This window comes from Carcharhinus amblyrhynchos, chromosome 14, assembly GCF_965287045.1.
Source record: "Carcharhinus amblyrhynchos chromosome 14, sCarAmb.v2.hapA, whole genome shotgun sequence".
Lineage (NCBI taxonomy): Eukaryota > Metazoa > Chordata > Chondrichthyes > Carcharhiniformes > Carcharhinidae > Carcharhinus > Carcharhinus amblyrhynchos.
The window spans coordinates 4,142,131-4,165,903 of NC_137337.1; the positions used below are offsets into that span (position 1 = coordinate 4,142,131).

The window sequence follows — 23,773 nt, forward strand, 5'->3', positions numbered from 1 at the left end:
TTGAGTGTCATATCCTCCACTTCTTTTTGTGGTCGAAATTTCCACAGGTTCATCACCCTCTAAGTGAAGAAATTACTTCTTATCTTAGTCCTAATTGGCGTACTCCATAACCTGAGACTTTGACTCCTTGTTCTGGCCTCTCAGCCAGAGGAAACAATATTCCCACATCCCATCTGTCCAGACTTGTCAAGAGTTTTATACATTTCAATACGTGTTCCCCTCTCGTTCTTCTAAATTCTGGTGAATACAGGCCCAGTCGACCCATCCCCAACTAAGGTAAATGAAGAGGAGTGAAGTGGCAAGCTGATTGTGACTGTCACTCCTTGGAAATTCTGCTTGTTTCCTTTGCCACAAATATCTTGCTTTTGAAAGCAATCATTTCCAGTTTGAGGAGAAGGTAGCGGGTGTGGCTAAGGAAGCTCCCCTGTTAATTATTGGCAAATTGAAATAGCACTGTCCTTTGTTTAAGAGTTTACCCAGCAGCTGAGACACAGATCTGTGAGTGACACAACCCACAAACTTCTCTGCTGAAGTTGGAGTGTGTTCTTCCAGTGGCGGAATTTCACGATGTCTGAAATCCCCAATCTGGGGGAAGTCAAACCTGCTCCTGTACACACTTAGCCCAGTCCAGGCATAGAAACTGAACCAAGTTTAAGTGTGGAGTTCTGCACATGGTAAGCATTTCTTAATCTATTTTTATCTTTAATATTGTAAATGTATTAGAGTTTGTGGTGATCAGTAACAGTTATTGAGGTACATGAGGCTCCTGGATTGAAGTACTCATCAGAAGTTCAGGGGATCTGATTGATCAGACTGTTACACTTTGCCCACTGCAAGGCAGGTAGATACCCCAGGGGTACAGGATACAAAAGTTCAAGTGTCTGACAGAATTCTCCCTGCCAGGCTTGGGTAAATGAGTAAAGAGAGATAGAAGTGAAAAAGCGCTGGGAATGCAGTCAGTGTCTGAGAAAAAGAAAGTCAGAACAGGTTAACAAGTTTGAGTTGTGGCGAAGGAATCTTACCCGAAGCATGAAGCAGCTTCCTCTCAGTGAGGGATCGCCAGACCTCACTGTGTGAGAGTAATCTGGGCTCTGTGTCAAAGCGTATCCTGAGAGATTGTGAATGGACAGCTCAGCTTTTATATTCATGGACCTCGTGTTCAATATTGATAAACATGATATACAATGTATTGATATTAAACTTAAAATCAAAGGGAATAAAAATTGAGATAAATGTAAAATGTGTTGCCAGTTCGCTAGGTATCAGTATTCCTTATAGCCTTGAGTCCAATTTACCCTCAGATAATGGTGTCTGTCGGTTTCTCAGAAAGGAAAGGCTGTTTCATATTTCTGGTAAGATTCCTCTGCCATAGCTCAGGTTGTTAAACTGCCCTGATCTTTTTCTCAGGTATTGACTCTTCGTATCCCCAGCACTTTTCCATATATTTCTCTTTACTCAGAAATGAAAAACCAGTTATGTGAGGAGTATGACATTGCTATCAACATAATCTCTTAGTCAGAACATCCTAACCTACTGGAGGGGATTTCAAACCAGGAGTGAGAGCAGACCATGATGCAGGGCACTGCTGCTTCGGACATCATGGCTTGGAAAAGAGAAATGAGAATGGAGACTTTGGCTTTGCTGCTACCATGGCCAGGCTTTCTATGGCATCTAGAGCTTCCTCAGTAAAGATCAGAGCATTCACCCTAGAGTTCAACATAAGCCAGTGTTCCACCCACCTATCCAACTGCTTATTGCCATAGATGGTGATCTCCCTTGCCTTTATTTTCAATGAAGACATTTTCTTTGTCAATGGATCTTGTGCTTTTGACCCTTTTATACATTCAGCTGACCTATCACAGGCAAGGGACACCTTCTTTGAGAACTAATCATGCCACAAAATATCCTTAAGACATCCAAATCAGGGCATTGGCACCAATAGCTCAATCTGATCATTAAACATGTGACTGTCTGAACAGCATTCTCAACACATTTGACTATTATGACACACATCATTTCCTGGTGTTCAGTTGGGTGAGGATGCAATCCTCTAAGCATTTTCACTCAAAGCAGGATTGCTATCCTCGTGTCAATGTTAGTCATACTGCCTACCCACATTAAAACCAACAGTTCCATGATTCAATTGAGCATGAAATCTGTGGCATTTACGCGATAGTGCAGAAGTAAAATAGAATATACTTCAGGCCCTCATCTACAATACCACGCTCTAGAGTAGAAACCTGTTGACAGGTTCAAGGTTAACACCTCTATGATGGAATCTGTCATTGAAGTTGAGTGGTCAAATCTCATTAACTACAAGAGATATCCGAGCAGACCCTGAATAGACTCTGCCAGAATATCCAGCTGCCCTTTGACACAGGGATTTTCAAGAGGCATGTGTGAACAGTTCATGAAGACAGCGTGTTGATTAGCAAAAACAAAATGGGTCCATTGAAAACAAAGGCATAGGAGGCCATCATGTCTAATAAAAAGTTGGACAGTTGGGTGAAAGACCACCTTGTGTATTGTACTGTACCGATACTACAAGTAACAGCTCTCTGATTCTGCCCCCAACACCCACCCCATCATCTGAAGAAATCCTCTATTCGCTTCATAACACTTTAGTTCCTTAAATATTTGTCTATTGACCTGTCTGTGTTTGTGCTGATATTAATTCACTGTTACATGGAATTCATTTGAAATTTTTAATTAGCCATCTCACAATTTGAATTCGAGTTTCAATTGAATTTCACTTAGAGGGAAAAACATTTACACACCAATTGCTAACCTGCTTCCCAGTGATTTATATTTTTTGAGTTCACTCAGTTAGCTCTGAATCCTTCTGCACAAATAAATTTCACTTCTGTGGTTCCATTCTATGGAATCCACACACTCATCACACAACTCTTGTATTCTCCTGCTGATCTCACTGTGCTCTCAGTCCTGCTGCTTTGCTGTCCCACTCTGCTCTCCCACTTAGTGCGTTTGCTCTTTTATTTCCATCCATTCATCTCAAAATTAGTCATGGGCATGGATTGAGGGCGAACATGCACACTGACTAATTCAGGAATTGAACCTGAGCCTTTGGCATCACCACCACATTTGAACAATTTGAGATAACCATCCAGCTCACCTGGGAGCTTTGGGATTAGAGTGCTGTCAGATAGTTTGACTGATATCCAGCCTCAAACAGGAAGAAACTCCTACAGCAAATGATTGGGAAAGAAACTTAAAGAATTCCTCTCAATAACAGCTTTCATGACCTCAGGACATCACGAAGCAATAACAATCAAAGTGCTTTTACAGTTTATAGGCACTGCAAGGTCCAATGCACTGGATTGTCAGTTCAACTTTTGTACTCAACTCTCTGGTTTAGGCTTTGAAACCGCACCCTCTGTAACTTTGAGCTCAGAGTGGTACCACTGATCCACAATGAGCAATTATGTCTCTCTGATTGTTAGTTTCCATGTCCTATGCTACCATGCACTGTCACAAAGATGTGTCCTTAGCAGAAAATTTAACTAATATTCTGTCTCTTTGCTGTACAGACAGTGACCAAATGATCAGCAACGCAACACAGAATCAATCCCTAATGGCATCTCACAATCTCAGCACTGTCAACAGTTCAAATTATTGCCCTGAAGATAGCTTCTGGAAATGGCATTTCACCTTTCAACCAATTTACATAATGCTGGTGTGCATCATCGGTCTTGTGGGAAACAGCTTTGTCCTGGTTGTCATGTGTTTACACAAAAGCCGTTGCACAGTGCCAGAGATCTACCTGATGAATCTCGCTGTTGCTGACCTGCTTGTCCTGGCTGGCCTTCCCTTCTGGGCAGTTAGCATTGCCCAATACTACAGTTGGCCCTTTGGAGCATTGTTCTGCCGTTGCATTAACGCATTGCTTCAGTTGAATGTTTACTGTAGTGTCTTCTTCCTGGCAACGATCAGCATCGACCGCTACCTAGCTCTGGTGAAAGTCCTGGGTCACAGAAGAATACGGACGACCTTGTGTGCCAAGATCAACTGCTTCATCATCTGGATGTTTGGCTTGTTGTTGAGCAGCCCTGCCATCATATTTGAAAAAATGATTGACATCAAAGAGATGGATTTATATTTTTGCCTAATCATATATCCCTATGAAAAGCATGAACTGCTGATGAGTGCTGCACAGGTAGTCATCCTTTTCCTGGTACCTGTTGGTATCTTCAGTTTCTGCAGTTTTCAAATTCTGAAAGCCCTAAGAAACAACCGAATGCAATGCTCGAACAAAGTACATAAGGAAAGCAAGGCTATCTATTTGATCCTCATTGTCTTCTTGGTATTCATTATCTGCTGGATGCCCTCTCAACTTCTCAAGTTGCTCAATATCTCCTATGAAATGGGTTTACTGCGTTCCTGTCCCTGGAGGGGTGTGATATATAATGGCATTCAGATCACAACCTCCTTATCTTATACCAACAGCTGCATTGATCCCATACTCTATGTCCTTGTAGGAAAGCAATTCAGGAAGAAAGTAAAGGACCTTTATATCCGAGCCAAAGTCAGGATGGGCATCATAAGAACATAAGAACTAGGAGCAGGAGTAGGCCATCTGGCCCCTTTTTGTGGACTCAGTTCTGCTTACCCGCCCCTCACCATAACCCTTAATTCCTTTACTGTTCAAAAATTTATCTTTCCTTGCCTTAAAAACATTCAATGAGGGAGCCCCAACTGCTTCACTGGACAGGGAATTCCATAGATTCACAACCCTTTGTGTGAAGAAGTCCCTCCTCATCTCAGTCCTAAATTTGCTTCTCCTTATTTTGAGGCTATGCCCCTAGTTCTAGTTTCAGCCACCAGTGGAAACAACTTTCCTGCTTCTATCTTATCTATTCCCTTCATAATCTTATATGTTTCTAGAAGATCTCCCCTCATTCTTCTGAATTCCAATGAGTATAGCCCCAGTCTACTCAGTCTCTCCTCATAAGCCAACCCACTCAACTCCGGAATCAACCTAGTGAATCTCCTCTGCACCCCCTCCAGTGCCAGTATATCCTTTCTCAAGTAAGGAGACCAAAACTGTACACAGTGCTCCAGATGTGGCCTCACCAGCACCTTATACAGCTGCAACATAACCTCACTGTTTTTAAACACCATCCCTCTCGCAATGAAGGGCAAAATTCCATTTGCCTTTTTAATTACCTGCTGCACCTGCAAACCAACTCCTTGTGATTCCTGCACAAAGACATCCAGGTTCCTCTGCACAGCAGAATGCTGCAATTTTTTACCATTTAAAAAATTGTATTTACCAATTTGTCCTCACGGAATGCCAGTGACTTCTGCACAGTCCAGCCCATGTCAGTAACATAAAAAGAGCTGATTTTGGGGCAAGCATAAAAAGAACCGTCTCAAAGCATGGAATAGATGACCAACACTAAAATGTTTACATCTCTGATGTGGTGATGTTACTTGTTATTTGTTGTGATATATAGACATTCCGGAGGTGATGGGAGGCACTGTCAGAAAAGGCATGCAAATTTTGTATAATAAATTGAAACGTAATAAAATGTACCAGAGAAATCAGTGAAGTTCCTGGGCCAGTTCCTGATCTGTCTCCAGGGACCTGGTTTCAGCCAGGACACGAAGAAAGATGCTATGATATCCTTTAGAGTTCTTGAGCTAGGAACAAATGTTAATAAAAACATTGTATCACCAACCCATGCATCCTGGTGATAGATATCCTGTGCTAGACATCAAATGGATACAAGATTGAAAGCAGCTATCATGTCTGCACCATGTTTGACTGACACAAACTTTTGCTGCCTTGGCTCATCCAAGACTATTGCAATATATTGGAGACATTGTTGCCAGCTTCATGTAGTTGAAATGATATAAGATGTAAACAAGCTGTGGGTTTATTTATTTACACTAGCACAGATATATTTGAATAGAAAGTTCGAAACATAAGAGCTGTCATTTGTTCTGCTTGCAGACAAACATGAAGCAAAAACTGGATCAAAAGACACACTTAAGAACATAAGAACATAAGAAATAGGAGCAGGAGTAGGCCATCTAGCCCTTAGAGCCTGCCCCGCCATTCAATAAGATCATGGCTGATCTGTCGTGGATCAGTTCCACTTTCCCACTTTCTCCCCAGGAGAAATACTTCCTTTTTAGTGATGTCATGTCTTTAGCATATGACAACAACATGAATCCACTTTGCATGGAGCAGAAAGAACAACTCTTGCTCCTGTTCTTTATGTTCTTACACACCAAATCTGAGGAGTGCAAGAAGAGAAGGGGTTAAGTTGGAAGGAGGGACCTAGAATGGAAAATGCCATGGTGGAATGGAAATGGAAATTATATAACCATAACTAATTATTATACTAGAAAGAAATGGAATGCATGGGAGACCTTGGTCAGAATTATACATTACTGAAGGAGGCCCATTGGCCCATCATGACTATGTCTGGAATCCTCCAACCTCGCTTGCGGCTGGCATTCTTTGGTCCCACTGCAATGAATGGAGTTTTGGCTGAGCACCAAACTCTCCTTTCTGACTGGCAGTGGTGTAAAGGGGAGGGACAGATAGGAAAATCCTGGCATACGCTGGTTCTTCTAAACATTTATTCAATTAGTCTCATACCCTTGCACTTTTCCCTTGAATTAGAGAAATAAATCCATTTGCTATAAAATCTGATGACAATATCCAAACCAATTTCATTGATTCCAGGAAAATATTGCATGTTCCTCCCAATGTCAAAGCAATCTGGTATCAAAATAAATTGCACTATGGCTTTGAATGATTTCAATGGATTTCAGTGGACTACCCATCTAATCTCTTCGCAAAGAGCATTTTGGTGCCACAGTGACAGAGAGGTAATCTGAGTGAATTTGTAAAACAGGGGCCCAGGCCTGAGGAGCATGGCTTCAAATCCTGCTGTAATACAGAGAATATAAGCTCATGACGTAGGTGATGGTGATAAGGATTTCTTTTCTCTCATAGTCCTGAGTTTCTGGAACTTCCTTCCTCATAAGGCAGTGGAAGCAGAGTCTTTGAATATTTTTAAGGCTGAGCTAGCTAGATTCTTGATCACAAAAGGGCAAATGATTATTGGGGGTAGACAGTAATGTGGGCTGAGGTTATAATCAGGTCAGCCATGATCTTATTGAATGATGGAGCAGACTCAAAGGGGCTGTGTGGCCTACTCTTGCTCCTACTTCATATGTTCATATTATAGCTTGTGGAGTTGAAAATCAACTGATTCGTTAATTGGGGATTTTTACAGTAATTTCATTGCAGCGTTAATGTAAGTCTACTTGTGACAATAATAAATAAACTTTAATTAACTATAACTGGGGATTTCCACAGTAATGTCATTGCAGTGTTAATGTAAATACTCAATCCTAAATTCTCACTGAACATTATACACATGAATTGCACAATTATAAATGAATTTTTGCGCTGTTCTGTAATGTTCTATGTTCTATTTTTGATGAGCTGCATTTCTGTTTCTGTAGCTTGAGATTTTTTTACAAGGAACTGTAAATAATGGCTACCTGTGGCCCAGGCAGTTCATTACTACTTGCTTCCACAGGGGCATCAGTTTTTGTCTATGACAGGTCGATCAGCCACTTTGGCGCTTATAGGTTCTAACATCTCTTCATGACAACACTGACTGCTGGAGCATCTGTCCACTCCTCCAGTGATCCATATGTTTACAAATGATCCATCCCTCCATGTCTACTTGGTACAACAGGGGTTGGTCTCAGAGACAAAAATTCCAGGGATCTGATTCACTTTTAATGGTAGGTTTTAACTATGCTATTGCATGGAGGTGTTCCATGCAGGCTTGCTGCTTACTGAGTTCTGTCTTAGACTGCTCACTGACCACGTGACTCTTACATCACTCAGTGCCCTCCCCAGTCTCACATTGACCCTTGCTCTGCCAAATACCTTACATCATAATGCATGCAGGCACATATCATCACAATACAACAAAGTTTTATGTTTTGATAATTCTTTCACAATCTTGGTCTGTCACCTGTGAAGGAATGGGTTGTTGTAATCTGTTTCTGGTACTTATGTTACGTGATAAAGTTTTTCCTCTTTCCAGCATTCCAATTCAGCATCTTTCTCATTGATCATTTTACCGTATTGGTGCTATTCCATTGATATGACCATTTCAGCAATCTTGTTTTTAATGCCTTCTCTAAAGGCTTAATTCCTTTTGCTGATTCCTCTTTGTGTTCAATAGTTCCTAGTTTCTTTAATTACTGCATTTTTTTCTGAGATGAATCCACCATGTTCATACTGTTCAAACTACATTGCACAAATAGAACCTTCATTTCTACTTGTCTTATCTTCAGCTAAACTTCACTGTTGGTTGGCTATGTCTCTGACAAAGTATTCACTTCTTTCCATTCTGCAATTTTCTCATTGCTTTTTTTTGTTCATTTAGTGTCTTTCATTGCCCTCCTTCTGGGATCTTTCATTGCCCTTCTTCTGGGATCTTTCATTGCCCTTCTTCTGGGGTTTTACATTGCCCTCCTTCTGGGATTTTACATTGCCCTCCTTCTGGGATCTTTCATTGCCCTCCTTCTGGGATCTTTCAGAGCTCTTTCTCTGGGATCTTTCATTTCTTTCATTGCCCTTCTTCTGGGGTTTTTCATTGCCCTCCTTCTGGGATCTTTCATTGCCCTCCTGAGGTCTTCAGTCACCTCTTTCCTGAGGTTTTCATTTCCTTCTCTGAGGTTTTCTGTTGCCTCCTCTGAAGCCTTTCATTGCCTCTTCCTTGACGTCTTTGTTGCTTGTGAATCTTTTTTGAGAGTTGGATTTCTTTTGGGGTTCTCCAATTTTCCTGTTCATTGTCCACTGTTTCTTCATGTGGTTGCTGCTTTAAATGCATTTCCACATTAACCATATTATAACTTTGAATGTATTATCTCTTGAAATACATTATCACTTTAAGACTGTCAACTTATTTTCAAACTGTTGTAAGCAGCTGTTGGTTTTGTATTTTTCCCAAACCTTTGAAGTCTAGGTGTGAATCTTGACTGCTCCTTTTTGAACCTTTTCATTATTTTTAACATTTCTCTTTTACTGGTAGAAAACCATTCTTGCGATCTCTGCAGTTTTTTTTCTCCTTTTGCTGCCTGGAGATTTTTTCTACCTTTGATGTGCTTGTTTGTTTTGTTAATTTCACTGCATGATCCAGCACTGTCCATTTTTTTTAACTCTTTAACTTCTCCTTTTCAAATAGGTTGCTGACATTCCTCCAAAACTTTGGAACCTTGCTGTCTGCAGTCCGTCAGTTCAGGGACTGCCACCTAGACCCCACTCCTCTGCAGTCTCTGTTGTGATCAGGAGCCTAACAATCTTACTCTCTTTAGTTTCTTGTTCTTTTTAAAAACTTGCTCCAGTTCCTTGGGACATTTTTCCCTTTTCAATTTAAACACTGCTCTCTGTGTTCTTCTTTCTTTTTTATTTAAATCTTTACAGCAACTCTTTGTTTCCAACCTCAGTTCCACTTTTCCAAACTCAAAATCATAGCTCCTGCTTCTGAAGAATATTTTCTCTTGATTTTGTTACATATGTTTAAACTTTAGACTATATTATTCAATGCAGGCCTGCTCCGCCCCCATCACTCAGGGTCTTGCAACATCTCAAAATGTCACTCATCTATTCGCCCAAAGACAGGCACTCAGATGAGTATTTCTTTTTTCAGACTTCAATAAAAACACAGCTGTCGGGCCACAGGCATCAATAATCCATCCTTGTCGTCAATGCAATGATACACGCTCACAGACTTAGAAGTTATTTATAAACAAGGAAAAACTGTACAAAGGACAGCAATGAATCACCTCCTCCCTTCCACCCATATTCTAGCTGCCCCAGTCCCTACATGTCTTCTGCATGCCTTATGCCCAAGAAAGGATTCCACCCCCAGGGGTGATTACACACTCTCAGTCCCAATTAGACCCTCAAGCCAGGTGACCCTCTCCTGCTGTGTTTTTCTTAACAGTATAATCACCGCGATCACCACAAGTGCTTAGGTGAAAAGTTTCAGATACATTGCTATTATGTGACAACTCAGGCCATGAATCTTGTAATGAAATTGGGGACTCTGGAATTGTTCTTCCCAAAGCACAAAAGTTTAAGGGGAAAGCTCCTGGACATATTCAAAATTATAGGAGCTAATAGAAGCGAGAAAGGAGAAGTAATTTCCTCTGGTCCTGTAGCTGGAGGTCACAAATTTAAAATATTATAAAAGGAAGTAGAAGGGAATTGATAGAAGTATTTTCATACAGTCATTTGTTAAGATCTTAAACACACCTTTTACAATTGCAGTGGAATCAGATTCTATATAAACTGACAAAAGGAATTGGATACATATTTGAAAAAGACCATTTTGCAGAGTTATGAAAATAACCTTAGATGGTAACTAAATTGTATTTCTAAGAGCTAGCACAGACATGAGAGACCAAATTGTCCCTCATGTGGTGTAAGGTTTCATTATTCCAAATGGGGAGAAATGAAGATCAGGATTGATCCAAAAAGCTGCAAACATGTGCAAGGTTGATGTATGGGGAAACAAAAAAGGTAACATGAGAGAGTACAGGATCACCCAAATGGACAAAGTTGAATAACTTAGTCAAATGTAACATCTTATCAACAATATTCTGGATATCTGGACAAGCCTGTTACAAGAAATCAGCAACTACAATTTGCAATTATACTGTATCTTTTAGTGCAGCAAAATCTTTCCAAAGCATTTCACAAGCAAATTATTAGTTAAAGCAGTTTACACAAAGCCACACAAGCATGTGATCACTGAAGTTGACTTTTATAAAGGTTCTTAAAAGGAGAGCAAGACAGATAGTTTCAAAGAAGGAATTCCAGAGCTCAATATCCAAGCAGCTAAGGCATGGCATAACAGTCAGTGATGGAGTAGATTAAGGATGTACAGGAGGCTAGAATTGGAGGAGTGGAGAGATAGGTGTAAATCAATCTTGATCCCTATAGAATGTTGTGTGATGAGAGTAATCCTGTCTTCAATTAACATTGAGTTGATGCTGTAATCTGATCTCATATCTTAACAATTAATAACATTTAACCAAGTATTCTGAATAACTTTATTGCTTGTTCTTGTGATATTGTTTGTGTTTTCATAGATGTGGTAATAAGTTAATGATACTTCATGCCTATCTGCCTTCTGACTGTCTCTGAATTCTTTCACGTGAGGAAGCAAACCAATTTACCTGGTGTGCAATGTTCCTACTGGAGTCAACTTGTTTTGGACACCTTTTAGTCTATGTTGGACTTCTTAACCTAAAGCATTCCAGACATCCAATAAACCTCAGATATGGAAAATAAATCAATCCTGTTCTCTAATGGAAGAGTTAAATATATCTTGGTGCAAATTTTCTCATCTGAGTCATAGAGTCATGGTCGTTGAGGTTTACAGCATGGAAACAGGCTCTTCGGCCCAACTTGTCCATGCTGCCTTTTTTAACGACTAAGCTAGTCCCAATTTCCCGCATTTGGCTATATCCCTCAATACCCATCTTACTCATGTAACTATCTATACGCTTTTTAAGAGACAAAATTGTACCTACTTCTACTATTGCCTCTGGCAGCTTGTTCCAGACACTCACCATCCTCTGTGTGAAGGATTTGCCCCTCTGGACCCTTTTGCAACTCTCCCCCCTCACATTAAACCTATGCTCTCTAGTTTTAGACTCCCCTATCTTTGGGAAAAGATATTGGCTATCTAGCTGACATATGCTCCTCATTATTTTATAGATCTCTACAAGATCACCGCTAAGCCTTCTATGCTCCAGAGAAAAAAGTCCCAGTCTATCCAACCCCTCCTTATAACTCAAACCATCAAACCCTGATAGCATCCCAGTAAATCTTTTCTGCACTCTTTCCAGTTTAATAACATTCTTTCTATAATAGGGTGACCAGAATGGTACATAGCATTCCAAGTGTGGCCTTACCAATGCCTTGTACAACTTCAACAAGACATGATCTTATTGAATGGTGGAGCAGGCTTGAGGGGCCAGATAGCCTATTCCTGCTCCTACTTCTTATGTTCTTAAGTTCAGGACCACTGCCAAGCACCCTCAAATTTGACTGGCCTTTAAATGTTTGCTGCCTTGCATCGATCAAGAATATTGCAAATGTACTGGAGGGCGATTTTGTGAATTTTAGGCCCCTTTTTAAAGGAGTTGAATGCTCTGCTGCTGCTCCTATTTCTTATGTTCTGATACACTTGCTGTAAGGGTGAAGGAAGAGAAATGAAATCATGTAGAAGGGAGGGATTTCCTATTTTGAATGAATATGGAAAAAAATATAGCAGAAACTTGAACTGGAATGTAAATGATTTAACGATAACTAATTATTGTATGTGAAAGAGAGGGAATGGGTGGGAGACATCTTTATTAGATCAATTCATTGAATCATAGAAATATACATGATTGAAGGAGGCTACTGGATCTATCCTGACAATGCTGGCACTTTGAAATAGTTATCCAATTCATCCCACTCTGTATTTTCTCCATGAGCGTGCAAAATATCTGCATATGCTGTACAATCTGATGATAACATCCAAGGTAAATTACTTGATTCAAGGAAAACATTGAAAGTCCTTCCAGATGATAACAAACCAATCTACTATCACAACTAATTGCAATTAGCTTGCAAATGTTTTGACTACACCCTACACAGCTCCAGGCCTCATTACAGAAACATGGGCAAAACAGCAGAACTCAAGAGGTGAGTTGAGGGTGACTGCCCTTGACATCAAGACAGCATTTGACTGTGAATGGCATCATGGAACCCCATCAAAACCCCATTAAAACCATGGCATCATGGAACCCCATCAAAAACGGGAATCAGGAGGAAAACTCTCCATTGGTTGAAGTCATATCTAGCAGAAAGGAAGATGATTGTGGTTGTTGAAATCAATCACCTCAGTGCCAGGATATCATTGGAGGAATTCCTCAGGTTAGTGTCTTCAGCTCAACCATCTTCAGCTGCTTCATCAATGACCTTCTCTCTGTCATAAGCGCAGAAGTGCAAATGCTCGGTGATGATTGCACAATGATCTGCACCACTTGTACTGAAGCCATCAGTGTCCATATAAGCAAGTCTAGGGCAACTTTCAAGCTTGGGTTGATAAGTTGCAAGTAACATTCTTGCCGCACAAATGCCAGATAATGATCATCTTTGACCATAAAGAATCTCCCCTTGACATTCAATGGCATTACTCCACCATCAACTTTCTGTGAGTTACCATTGACCAGAAGCTGAACTAGACCAACCATATAAATGTTGTGCCTTCAAAAATACGTCATAAGCTGGGATTTCTGGCAAATAACTCGCTTCCTGACACCCCAAAGTTTGGCTACCATCTACAAGGCACAGGTCAGGAATGTGATGAATGAGGGGTGACATGGTGGTTAGCACTGTTGCCTCACAGTGCCTGGGAGCTGGGTTCAGTTCCCGGCTTGGGTCACTGTCTATGTGGAATTTGCATGTTCTCTCTGTGTTTGCATGGGTTTCCTCCCACATTCTGAAAGACATACTGGTTAGGTACATTGACCTGAACAGGCACTGGACTGTGGCAACTAGGGGAATTTCACAGTAACTTCATTACAGTGTTAATGTCAGCCTTACTTGTGACGAATAAATAAACTTTAACTTTTAACTTTAAATGATGGAATACTCTCCACTTGCCTGGATAAGTGCAGCTCCAACTACACTCAAGAAGCTCGACACAATTCAGGATGAAGCAGCCCCTTTGATTGGCACCACATATACCAACTTCAAAATTCACTCTCTCTATCACCAATGCATAGTGACAGCAGTGTACTACCTATAAGATGCACTGTCAAGACTCCTTTAACAGCACTTTCCAAACCTGTGACCTCTACTACTTAGAAGGACTAGGGCAGCAGATGTGTAGGAACACCATGATCTGAAAGTTTCCTTCCAAATCATGCACCATCCAGAAATTAGAACCATATCACAATTTCTTCACTGCCACTGGGAGAACAAATGCAATGGTATCTTTGAATTTTCAACATTTTTTTGATAAAGTCTCACATTGGAGCTTAGTATTGTGGGGGTAATATGTTGGCATGGATTGAGAATTTGTTACTCGACAGAAAAGAGAGAAGGAATAAATGGGTCTTTTTCACAGTGGAAGGTAGCGACTAGTGGGAGACCACAGGCTTCAGTGCTTGGGTCCCAGCTATTCACAACATACATCAATGATTTGGATGAGGGAATCAAATATACTATTTCCAAGTTTGTTGATGACATAGAATGAAGTAGAATTGTGGAGGTGGGGAGGAAGTACAGAAGCTTTAAGGTGATTTAAACAAGTTGAGTGAGTGGGCAAACTCAAGGCAGGTGCGGTACAACATAGAAACATGTGATGTTATTCAATTTAGGAGGAAAAATCAATGGCAGAGCATTATTTAAGTGATGATAGATTGAGAAATATAAAAGCACAAAGTGATCTGAGTGTCCTTGTTCACCAGTCATTGAAAGAAAGTGTGTGTATAGAGAAAGCAGTTCGGAAGGTAAATGATGTGTCGGCTTTGTTGCAAGAGGACTTGAGTACAAGAGTAAGGATGTCTTAATGCAGCTGTACAGGGCTGATGAGAGCATATGCAATGTGTGCAGCTTTAGTCTCCTTACCTAAGAAAAGATAAAAATGCCATAGAGGGAATGCATCGAATGTTCACCAGACAGATTCCTGGGATGGCAGGATTGATGTATGCGAGAGGTTGGGTAGGCTTAGAAGAAAGCGAGTGGATCACATTGAAATGTATAACGTTCTGACAGGGTTGGACAAACTGGATGCAGGGTGTCGCTTCCCCTGGCTGGGGGTGTGGGATGGGCAGAGTGTCTATATCAGTGGCTTTCAATCAGTGTGCTGTAAGAAGCGTGCAAGTATGTCACAGCCATAGCTGTGGGGCAAACTCCAAGCCCTGGGTGAGGAAATTTACTGCAGCAAAGCCTTAATGAACTCTCGTCACTTTCCTTCTCTCTCTGTTCACCGAACTCTTTCCCTCTGCTCACTGAACTCTCTCCACTTTCTCTTTCCCTCTGCTCTCTGAACTCTCTCCACATTCCCCCTTTCCCTGCTCACTAAACTGTCTCCACTTTTCCTCTCCCTCTGCTCACTGGGCTCTCACCATTTTCCTCTCCCTGTGCTATTTTTAAAAGATAGGCTTGCCGGTGCAAACGAGTAAGGGCTTTATTGGAAAAGTGTTTACTCTACAGGCTGTTATGATAGACTGTTCATTTGCCCGCCCAAATGGCTGTTGACATAATCAGTACAAGACATATCTGGACTCTTAAAGTGACCTTGTTTCAATGGGGAACAAACATAAATATACAACACTTTTCTCTCCCTTTACATCAGAAATTCCTGCAATGAAAAACAATATAATGTTAATAATCAAAATTTACAACATGAGCAATTCATCAACACAACGGTCAATAAGTTAGCCATTTCACAGGATATTAAGTACTGGTTGGTTGTCAGTGAATGTCAGGTATCTGCTTTATATGTTGACTGCAACCTCTGGTATTTTTGATTGAATTTGGACGTCATCCATGGTTGTCTCAACAACAGTTGACATAGGATTTGGAGGTTTATTCAGTGTTGAAGTGTTCTCAACTACATACTGACTTCCCCAGTTGTTTCCAGCATTGTCAGGTTCACAGGAATGTCTAGGTTAGTGGTTTCCAACCAGTGTGCCACAGTAAAGGAGGTTGCCATGAGAAGTGTGCAAATATGCCATGGCCATGGCTGTGGGGCAGACTTCAAGCCTCGGCTAAGAAAATTAAGCTGCAACATGCCTCAGTATATTATATTCAAGGAAAAGTGAAAGAAAACATTCACATTCTGGCCAGCCTGTGTTCTTCTCCTGAGGCTATCTCCCATTTAGTTCTAAACCAAAAAGATTAATAAAATACAAGCCTGGAACTGTTAAGTGCAGAGATGCCTGTTCAGTTCAGGTCGTGGCACAGTGCACGTTAATTCAGCCCTCCTCACTGTCACCACCTCAGGTTCATTCTCGATAATCTAGCTTTTACACGCTTTATAGCCCCTTGAATATATTACCTTCTCAAAAGGGTCAATGTGGGTGGAAAATTCAAGCTGTCGAAAGAAAGGACCATTTCCTGGACTAACAGTATAAACAGTTCTATTACAGGCATTAACATCGAGTTATCCAACTTCCTGTCCAGTAACATGCTAATTTCAACTAAATAACATTTTTTTAAAATCCAAAAATGAAACAAACAACTGTCAATGATCCCAAGTGAAACCAGCCACCCACCTTCCAAGTATCTGATAATAAAACTGGTCTCTGCTTTCATCATCTGTAGATTTCCCAACATGGTTCATTACTATTCATTGCAAGATTATTTAGAGATGGAGAGTAGTGAAGTTGACACTTGAGAGAAAAACAGCAATTCTTCAATTGATTAAATTTTGAAGGTTATGCTGCCTTGGTTGTGAAATAAGACTTTTCAGTGTTAATTCTAATTCAAATCTTAATTTAGGCTTGATTCAGATTGAGAAACTACCTGGAAAGTGACTCCTCAGTTACTCCCAGATTTAAAGTTATAGTATTTGTTCCAATGGAAAATTTATTCAGAAAGGCCAAGCAACCCCACCAGTTCCCTATTTTGGACTGGACTTCTCTGTAATTCTTTCAATCCAGTTACTTCTCCACTACAATCTCAAGCACCCACCTCCGTACCCCTCAGATTTAAAACCCCGACATCTGAATTTATCTGACACTTGACCAAAGCATTGCAAGAAATATCTGACCCCTACAAGGGGATGATTTACATTAATTATTTCCGTTTATAAAATAGAACAGCTAGGGTGTCAGAAGTTCATCCCATGAGAATGTGGGAACTCATAATCTATAAATATTACGTAAATTTTCCTGTCATTTTCTTTTAATACTGTCGCTTTGTTTGAATTGTTGAAAATTTTGACCTAAGTAATTAGTTTTTGATATTTATTCTTAATGAGTTTGTTTAAAAAAATGCAAAAAAGATTTTGTTTCTAAAATCAATATCACTACTTACCTTTAGTGTCTTTGCCGGACTCTTCCATTCAACTGTAAACATCTTTAGGCAGGAGTGGTCTCACTAAAGTATGTGTGAGAGTATTTCTTCTATAGAAAACATCGCTTTTCCAAATTTACTTCAGGAATTGTTTAAAAGTTAGTGAATGGGTAACAGATTAACCCACATCAGCCAAATACAGTAAATATGAAGAGTGCAAACAATTTACTTCAGTTATCGAAAATAAACAATGAAAGGAAGACCAAATCACTGGCTTCTGCATGCAAATGGATGCCATGCTTCCAAGCAAACTTCCTATCCCAGAGTATAAAATGAATGATCCAATAATTTCACCACTTCCATGAGTTAATGCCACATACAGCCTGAGCAAGTACAAGCTTTGTTTTCTATTTCTGATACTGACAAGCCATAAGCACCATAAATAAGTGTAATCAATTACATATAGTGCTGCTCAAGATTAAAGGAGATCAAGTAAGTGGCTATAAACAGAATCCCAGAATTTCTGGCTGGCGTCCTGACTCTTTTCTCCAGCAATCTCGAAGAGCTCGTCCAGTTTGTCCTCAGCATGTGGAATTTCTTCTATTATTCTGAGCTCCATTTGGTTAAGAAGATAAAGTGTGTTGTCAAATATAGGCTGTAAGTCGCAGAAGATCGAAATGTACCTGTCAGTAAAATGGTATCTCTCTTCTCTTTAGAAATGAAAGATTGAGTTCTGCTGAGAAGTGAAGGTGAAGTACTGGAAGTTGAGTCACAGCAAAGGCGGGGCTCTGATTCATCAACAAAAAATACTTCTGTATTGTCAGCTGAAGATGGCTCAACGGTAGTGTTGGGAACAGCAGCATTTGGAGGAATGACATTTGTGCTGCCAAAGAACCCTGACTTTAGAAAGGGCATGTTGTGTTCAAGACATCAACCCCTAAATTTCTGGGCTGCTGTCCTCTCCTCTCTCTTCCTCTTCCACTTCCTCTCTTTCTCCAGTGAATTAATCCTTTCCTTACCAGCATTTGGAGCTCTTGCCATGGGTTCTACTCAGCCCAGCCACTGAAGTACATGTCTGTGTATGAAGTCTGGGGATCCCATGTTTGGGTACCTCTGGCTTTGGCATTCGGATGCCCCACCAGAGTTAGCTGTGATGTTGGAACAAGCTATGAAAATTGTGAATTACATAAAATCAAAGTCATTGATATCACATTCACACATGTTTTGTGTGCAGAGATAGGGACTGAACTTCAGAGTTCACTATTACAGGTGTGATGGTTATCGCAGGGAAGGTTCAGTACTATGTTCATGAGCTCCAGAGAGAACTGACAGGGTTTTCAACAATGCACAAACTTCTTAATAAAAAGTTACTACCTGATCATTACTAGTGGGCTGAGCCTGCATGTCACGCAGACATTTTCAGCTATCTGAATGAAATGCATACAGGGAAAGAACAAAACAATCCTGACCACTACAGATAAATTTCAAGGTTTCAGGTCAAAACTGGCCCTTTGGCAAGAGATAGTGGCAGAGGGTTCACTTGAGATGTTCCAATAACATTGTCAGCAGCAGACGCAGCTGTCAAGGTGCACCTTAAAATGCTGTGAGATGTGTGAGTGCTATTTTCCCTCTACAGATAGGGAAGACAATGGCTGGGTATGTGATCCATTTAGTTCACTTTCTTTCACTTCATCACAAAAAGTGACATTAAATTAAAGGAATATGCAGAGCTATGGATGGATAGCATAATAAAGCTGAAGTTTGGAGAGTGTCTTTGGATGTGGTTTCACTGTGGTAGACAGATATCCAATGATCTCTAACCATGCTATTACAGTACTCTTGCCCTTTCCAACAACATACCAATGTGAATGAGCATTTTCAACATTGGCTTATGTTAAAAACAGAAGGGAGGGCAGATGCCCCCCACCCTCCCATTGGATCAAAAGACTCCGCACACACCAACAGCCCCAAGTTTCCCACTAACCCAGTAAGTTTCGTTTTAATAAACTTTGCATTTTGCTCTGATCCATTGAATTTCAACTGTATGCGGCAAACCTCTCTGGTAAAACCGTAACAATAGTAATTGTAAGTAAATATGATGTCTATGAACAATTGATTCAGTTGAAAAGAGTGGGTGTGCTGTGGAATTGTTCGTCTCATTGAAGTGTGCCATGCTACTGAGGTTATTGGGAATCATGTAGTCACTGTCTCAGGATTTGGGATAGGCTATTTAGGACTTAGATGAGGAGAAATTTCTTCACACAGAGAGTGGTGAATCTGTGGAATTCTCTATTACATTAAGGCCTTTTGTGGAGGCCAAGTCACAAACTATTTAAGAAAGAAATAGATTTCTAGACATGAAAGATGTCAAGGGGTATGAGGAGAGAACAGCACTGGAATTCTACTGCTCTGACCACGACAGAATCAGAGGAGGTGAGGGGCAGACAACAGGAATTCTGGGTCTTGCTCAAGTGAGGCTGTAAAATCCCTTTGCAGGAGTATGTTGTTGAGATAGAGGATCAGCCATGATCACACTGAATGGCAGAGCAGGCTCGATGGGTTTAATACCAATTCCTGCTCTTTTTTTTTATGTTCCTGTTTTCTGGAACTCCCTTCCTAACAGCATTGGAGGTAGTCCTACACATGGATTACAGCAGTTCAAAAAGATAGCTCACCATCACTTTCTCAAAGGCAATTAGAAAAAGGCAATAAATAATGGTCTAATCAGCACTGCCCACATCACACAAAAGAATAAAAAAAGCTAGTCATAAGTGACTGCTTTGGCTCATACAATTTAATGTCTGTTTCTTTACATCATGTTTTATAATGACATTATTTTGTGATGGAGCAAATTGCTTAATCATTTTTGTTTCCTGCCAGATGTTTCCTCCCTGCTTTTTAAATCGGATTTCATTCTGCCAGGAAACATTGTGTTGAGAAATTTATTGCCCAAATGTAAGAAATCACAGGTCAGAATCTGTGTTCAAAATCTACTTTTACATTCTTATGTTATATTTAGGCCATAACTTGTTCAAGTGATTTATCCACAGATTGAAATCAGTCTTTAAAAAATAAACTGCATGTCAGTTAAAGAAAAACATGTTTAAATTAATGCAAAGTCTTACTTTAGATTGAGAAACAAAGGAAAAGGGCAGAGGTCCATATGGCATCTCACTTTCAAAGCTGTAGGACTCAGGGATCTCAGAATATTGTGGGGAGTTTACAGGGATCTCAGCGGTCTTTAGGGCTCGAGGGGTTACAGAGAACTCAGGATTAGAATACTAAATTATAGGCATTATGACTGAGAGCCAGTATAGGTCAGGGAGCAAAGATATGATGGGTAAATGGAAGTTGGTGTGAGTTCCGACCCAGACGACAGAATATTAGATGAGCACAAGTTCATAGAAAGATGGGAACTGGCTCAAAGAACACTGGAATACTATTGTTTAGATGGGAAGTAACAAAAGCAAGGTTTCAAAGCAGATAGCTGAGGCAAGGGTACAATCAGATGATGAAAATAGATGGTCTTAATGAGAGAATATGGGATCAGAAGCATCCTGGAGGTAATCATTGAGCAAAAACTGAACTAGACTAATCATATAAAAGAGCTAGATTAGAGGCTACAAGCGGGTGTTGATTGTCAGGAGATTGAAAACAGCATGAGAATGCAGAGAGAAATTTCAGTGTTAGCTTGGAGTTTGGAACTCCTGATTGGCTAAATATGGTTAGGTAAACATTTACTACTTTATTGCTTGTCAGGTCTTTATTTTGTGGTTTATAGTTTGGAAGGGCTGTATTCTGTAGTAATGAGGATCAGGGAAGAAGGACCCTCAACTATTTTGATATAATGTGATTTTAAGTATCTTCCAAAAGATTTAATTTGAAGGGGTAAATCATGGCAGGAGTGCTCAAAATGTGGGAATGCCGGCGTTGGACTGGCGTAAACACAGGAAAAAGTCTGACAACACCAGGTTTTAGTCCAACCGTTTTATTTGATAATACTCACAAGCTTTCGAGGGGACTGCCTCTTCGTCAGGTGAATGGAGAGTTCTGGCCTCAGAGCCATGGTGTGCTCCTCCAGCTCTATATGGGAAGGCAAGAACATTTCCAGTGCTCAGGGCTAACATGAGGAAATGTCTGCAGCTGCAGCTCCTGGAAGCCCAGGTTTCAGAGCAAGGGATAAAGTGGAGCATCTGTGAGGTGAAGAGTATCGTGGATAGCACGTATAAAGAGGTGGTCACACCTTCCACTGGCAGGGAGGGAATGGGTGACTACCAGGCAGAGAAAGAGAACCAGGCAGGCAGTGCAGGAATCTCCTGTAGCCATGTTCCTGCAATACCAGTTCAGATACTGTTGGGGGAATGACCTCTGTTAGGAAAGCAGCAACAATTAAATTTGTTGCACCATAGAACATAGAACATAGAACATTACAGCGCAGAACAGGCCCTTCGGCCCACGATGTTGTGCCGACCAGTTACAAAAACAATGACCCACTAGCCTATACCAATCCCTTTTCGTCCATAAACCTATCCAGAGATCTCTTAAACGCCCCCAAACTAGACGCATTTACAACTGCAGCAGGCAGGGCATTCCAATCCCTCACCACCCGCTGGGTAAAGAACCTACCCCTGACATCCGTCCTGTAGCTACCCCCCCTTAATTTAAAGCCATGCCCCCTCGTGCTAGCTTTCTCCATCCGAGGAAAAAGGCTATCACTATCCACCCTATCTAAACCTCTAATCATCTTATATGTTTCAATAAGATCCCCTCTTAGCCGCCTTCTTTCCAACGAAAACAACCCTAAATCCCTCAGTCTCTCCTCATAGGACCTCCCCACCATACCAGGCAACATCCTAGTAAACCTCCTCTGCACCCTCTCCAATGCCTCCACATCCTTCTTGTAATGCGGGGACCAGAACTGCACACAGTACTCCAAGTGCGGCCGCACTAGAGTAGTGTACAGTTGCAACATTACACTGCGACTCCTAAATTCAATCCCCCTACCAATAAACGCCAAGACACCGTACGCCTTCTTAACAACCTTATCTACTTGATTCCCAACTTTCAGGGATCTATGTACACACACACCTAGATCCCTCTGTTCATCCACACTATTCAAAGTCCTCCCGTTAGCCCTTTACTCGACACATCTGTTGCTCCTACCAAAGTGAATTACCTCACACTTCTCCGCATTAAATTCCATCCGCCACCTCTCGGCCCAGCTCTGCAACCTATCTAAGTCTCCCTGCAGACTATGACACCCTTCCTCACAATCTACCACACCTCCAACTTTGGTGTCATCAGCAAATTTACTAATCCACCCAACTATACCCTCATCCAGATCATTAATGAAAATTACAAACAACAGTGGCCCCAAAACAGATCCCTGAGGCACACCACTCGTAACTGTACTCCATGATGAATATTTACCATCCACCACCACCCTCTGTCTCCTATCTGATAGCCAATTCCTGATCCAACTTCCTAGATTACCCACAATCCCATACATCTGCATTTTCTGCAGAAGCCTACCATGGTGAACCTTATCGAACGCCTTACTAAAATCCATGTATACCACGTCAACTGCCTTGCCCCCATCCACCTGTTTGGTCACCTTCTCAAAAAACTCAATAAGGTTAGTAAGGCACGACCTACCCGCTACAACACCATGCTGACTATTTCTAATCAATTCATTACACTCCAAATAACTATAAATCCTATCCCTAATAATTTTTTCTAAAACCTTGCCCACAACAGAAGTAAGACTCACCGGTCTATAATTCCCGGCAAAGTCTCTGTTCCCCTTCTTAAACAATGGGACAACATTCGCTATCCTCCAATCCTCCGGGACTACACCAGAGACCAATGACAACCTGAAGATCTGAGCCAGAGGCTCTGCAATCACCTCTCTAGCCTCCCAGAGAATCCTAGGGTAGATCCCATCCGGACCAGGGGACTTATCTATTTTCAGCCCTTCAAGAATTTCCAGCACATCCCCTTTATCAACCGTAATACTGTCTATTTTACACCCCTGCAACCCAATGTCCTCCTCAGCTATATTCATGTCCCCCTGCGTGAACACCGAAGAGAAATATTGGTTCAATACTTCTCCAATCTCCTCCGGTTCCACACACAACTTCCCCCTGCTGTCTGTAACTGGCCCTAATCTTGCCCTGACCAACCTTCTGTTCTTGACATACCTATAGAACGCCTTAGGATTCTCCTTAATCCTATCAGCCAAAGTCTTCTCATGTCCTCTTTTAGCCCTTCTCAACTCACTCTTCAACTCCCTCCTAGCCAATCTAAAGCTTTCTAGTGCACTATCTGAGCCCTCCAATCTCATCCGAACATAAGCCTCCTTTTTCTTTTTAACCATCGACTCAACTCTTTTAGTGCACCACGGTTCCCTAGATCTACCAAATCCACCATGCCTGACAGGGACATACCTATCAAGGACTCGCAGTAGCTGCTCCTTGAAAAAACTCCACATTTCAGACGTTCCCAGTCCCTGTAATCCCCTAATCCAATCCATGCTTCCTAATTCACTCCTGATAGCCTCATAATCGCCCTTACCCCAGCTAAAATTGCTGACCCGAGGTTCATGCCTATCTCTTCCCATCACTAAGGTGAACGTAACCGAATTGTGGTCACTATCACCAAAATGCACACCAACTTCCAAGTCTA

The 23,773-nt window shown here is 41.1% G+C and overlaps 1 protein-coding gene across 1 annotated transcript; it reads left to right on the plus strand.

Moving 5' to 3' along the window:
* The first annotated feature begins 3,559 nt into the window (after positions 1-3,559).
* On the plus strand, positions 3,560-17,898 carry LOC145352201 (B2 bradykinin receptor-like). The gene is made up of 2 exons (XM_080201931.1): positions 3,560-4,174; positions 17,806-17,898. The coding sequence occupies exons 1-2, from the start codon at positions 3,560-3,562 to the stop codon at positions 17,809-17,811; spliced, it is 621 nt and encodes a 206-aa protein (XP_080058057.1). The 3' UTR covers positions 17,812-17,898.
* The last annotated feature ends 5,875 nt before the right edge of the window (positions 17,899-23,773 follow it).

Coding starts and splice junctions, on each gene's coding strand:
- LOC145352201 (XM_080201931.1), top strand. CDS start 3,560: ATGATCAGCAACGCAACACAGAATCAATCCCTAATGGCATCTCACAAT.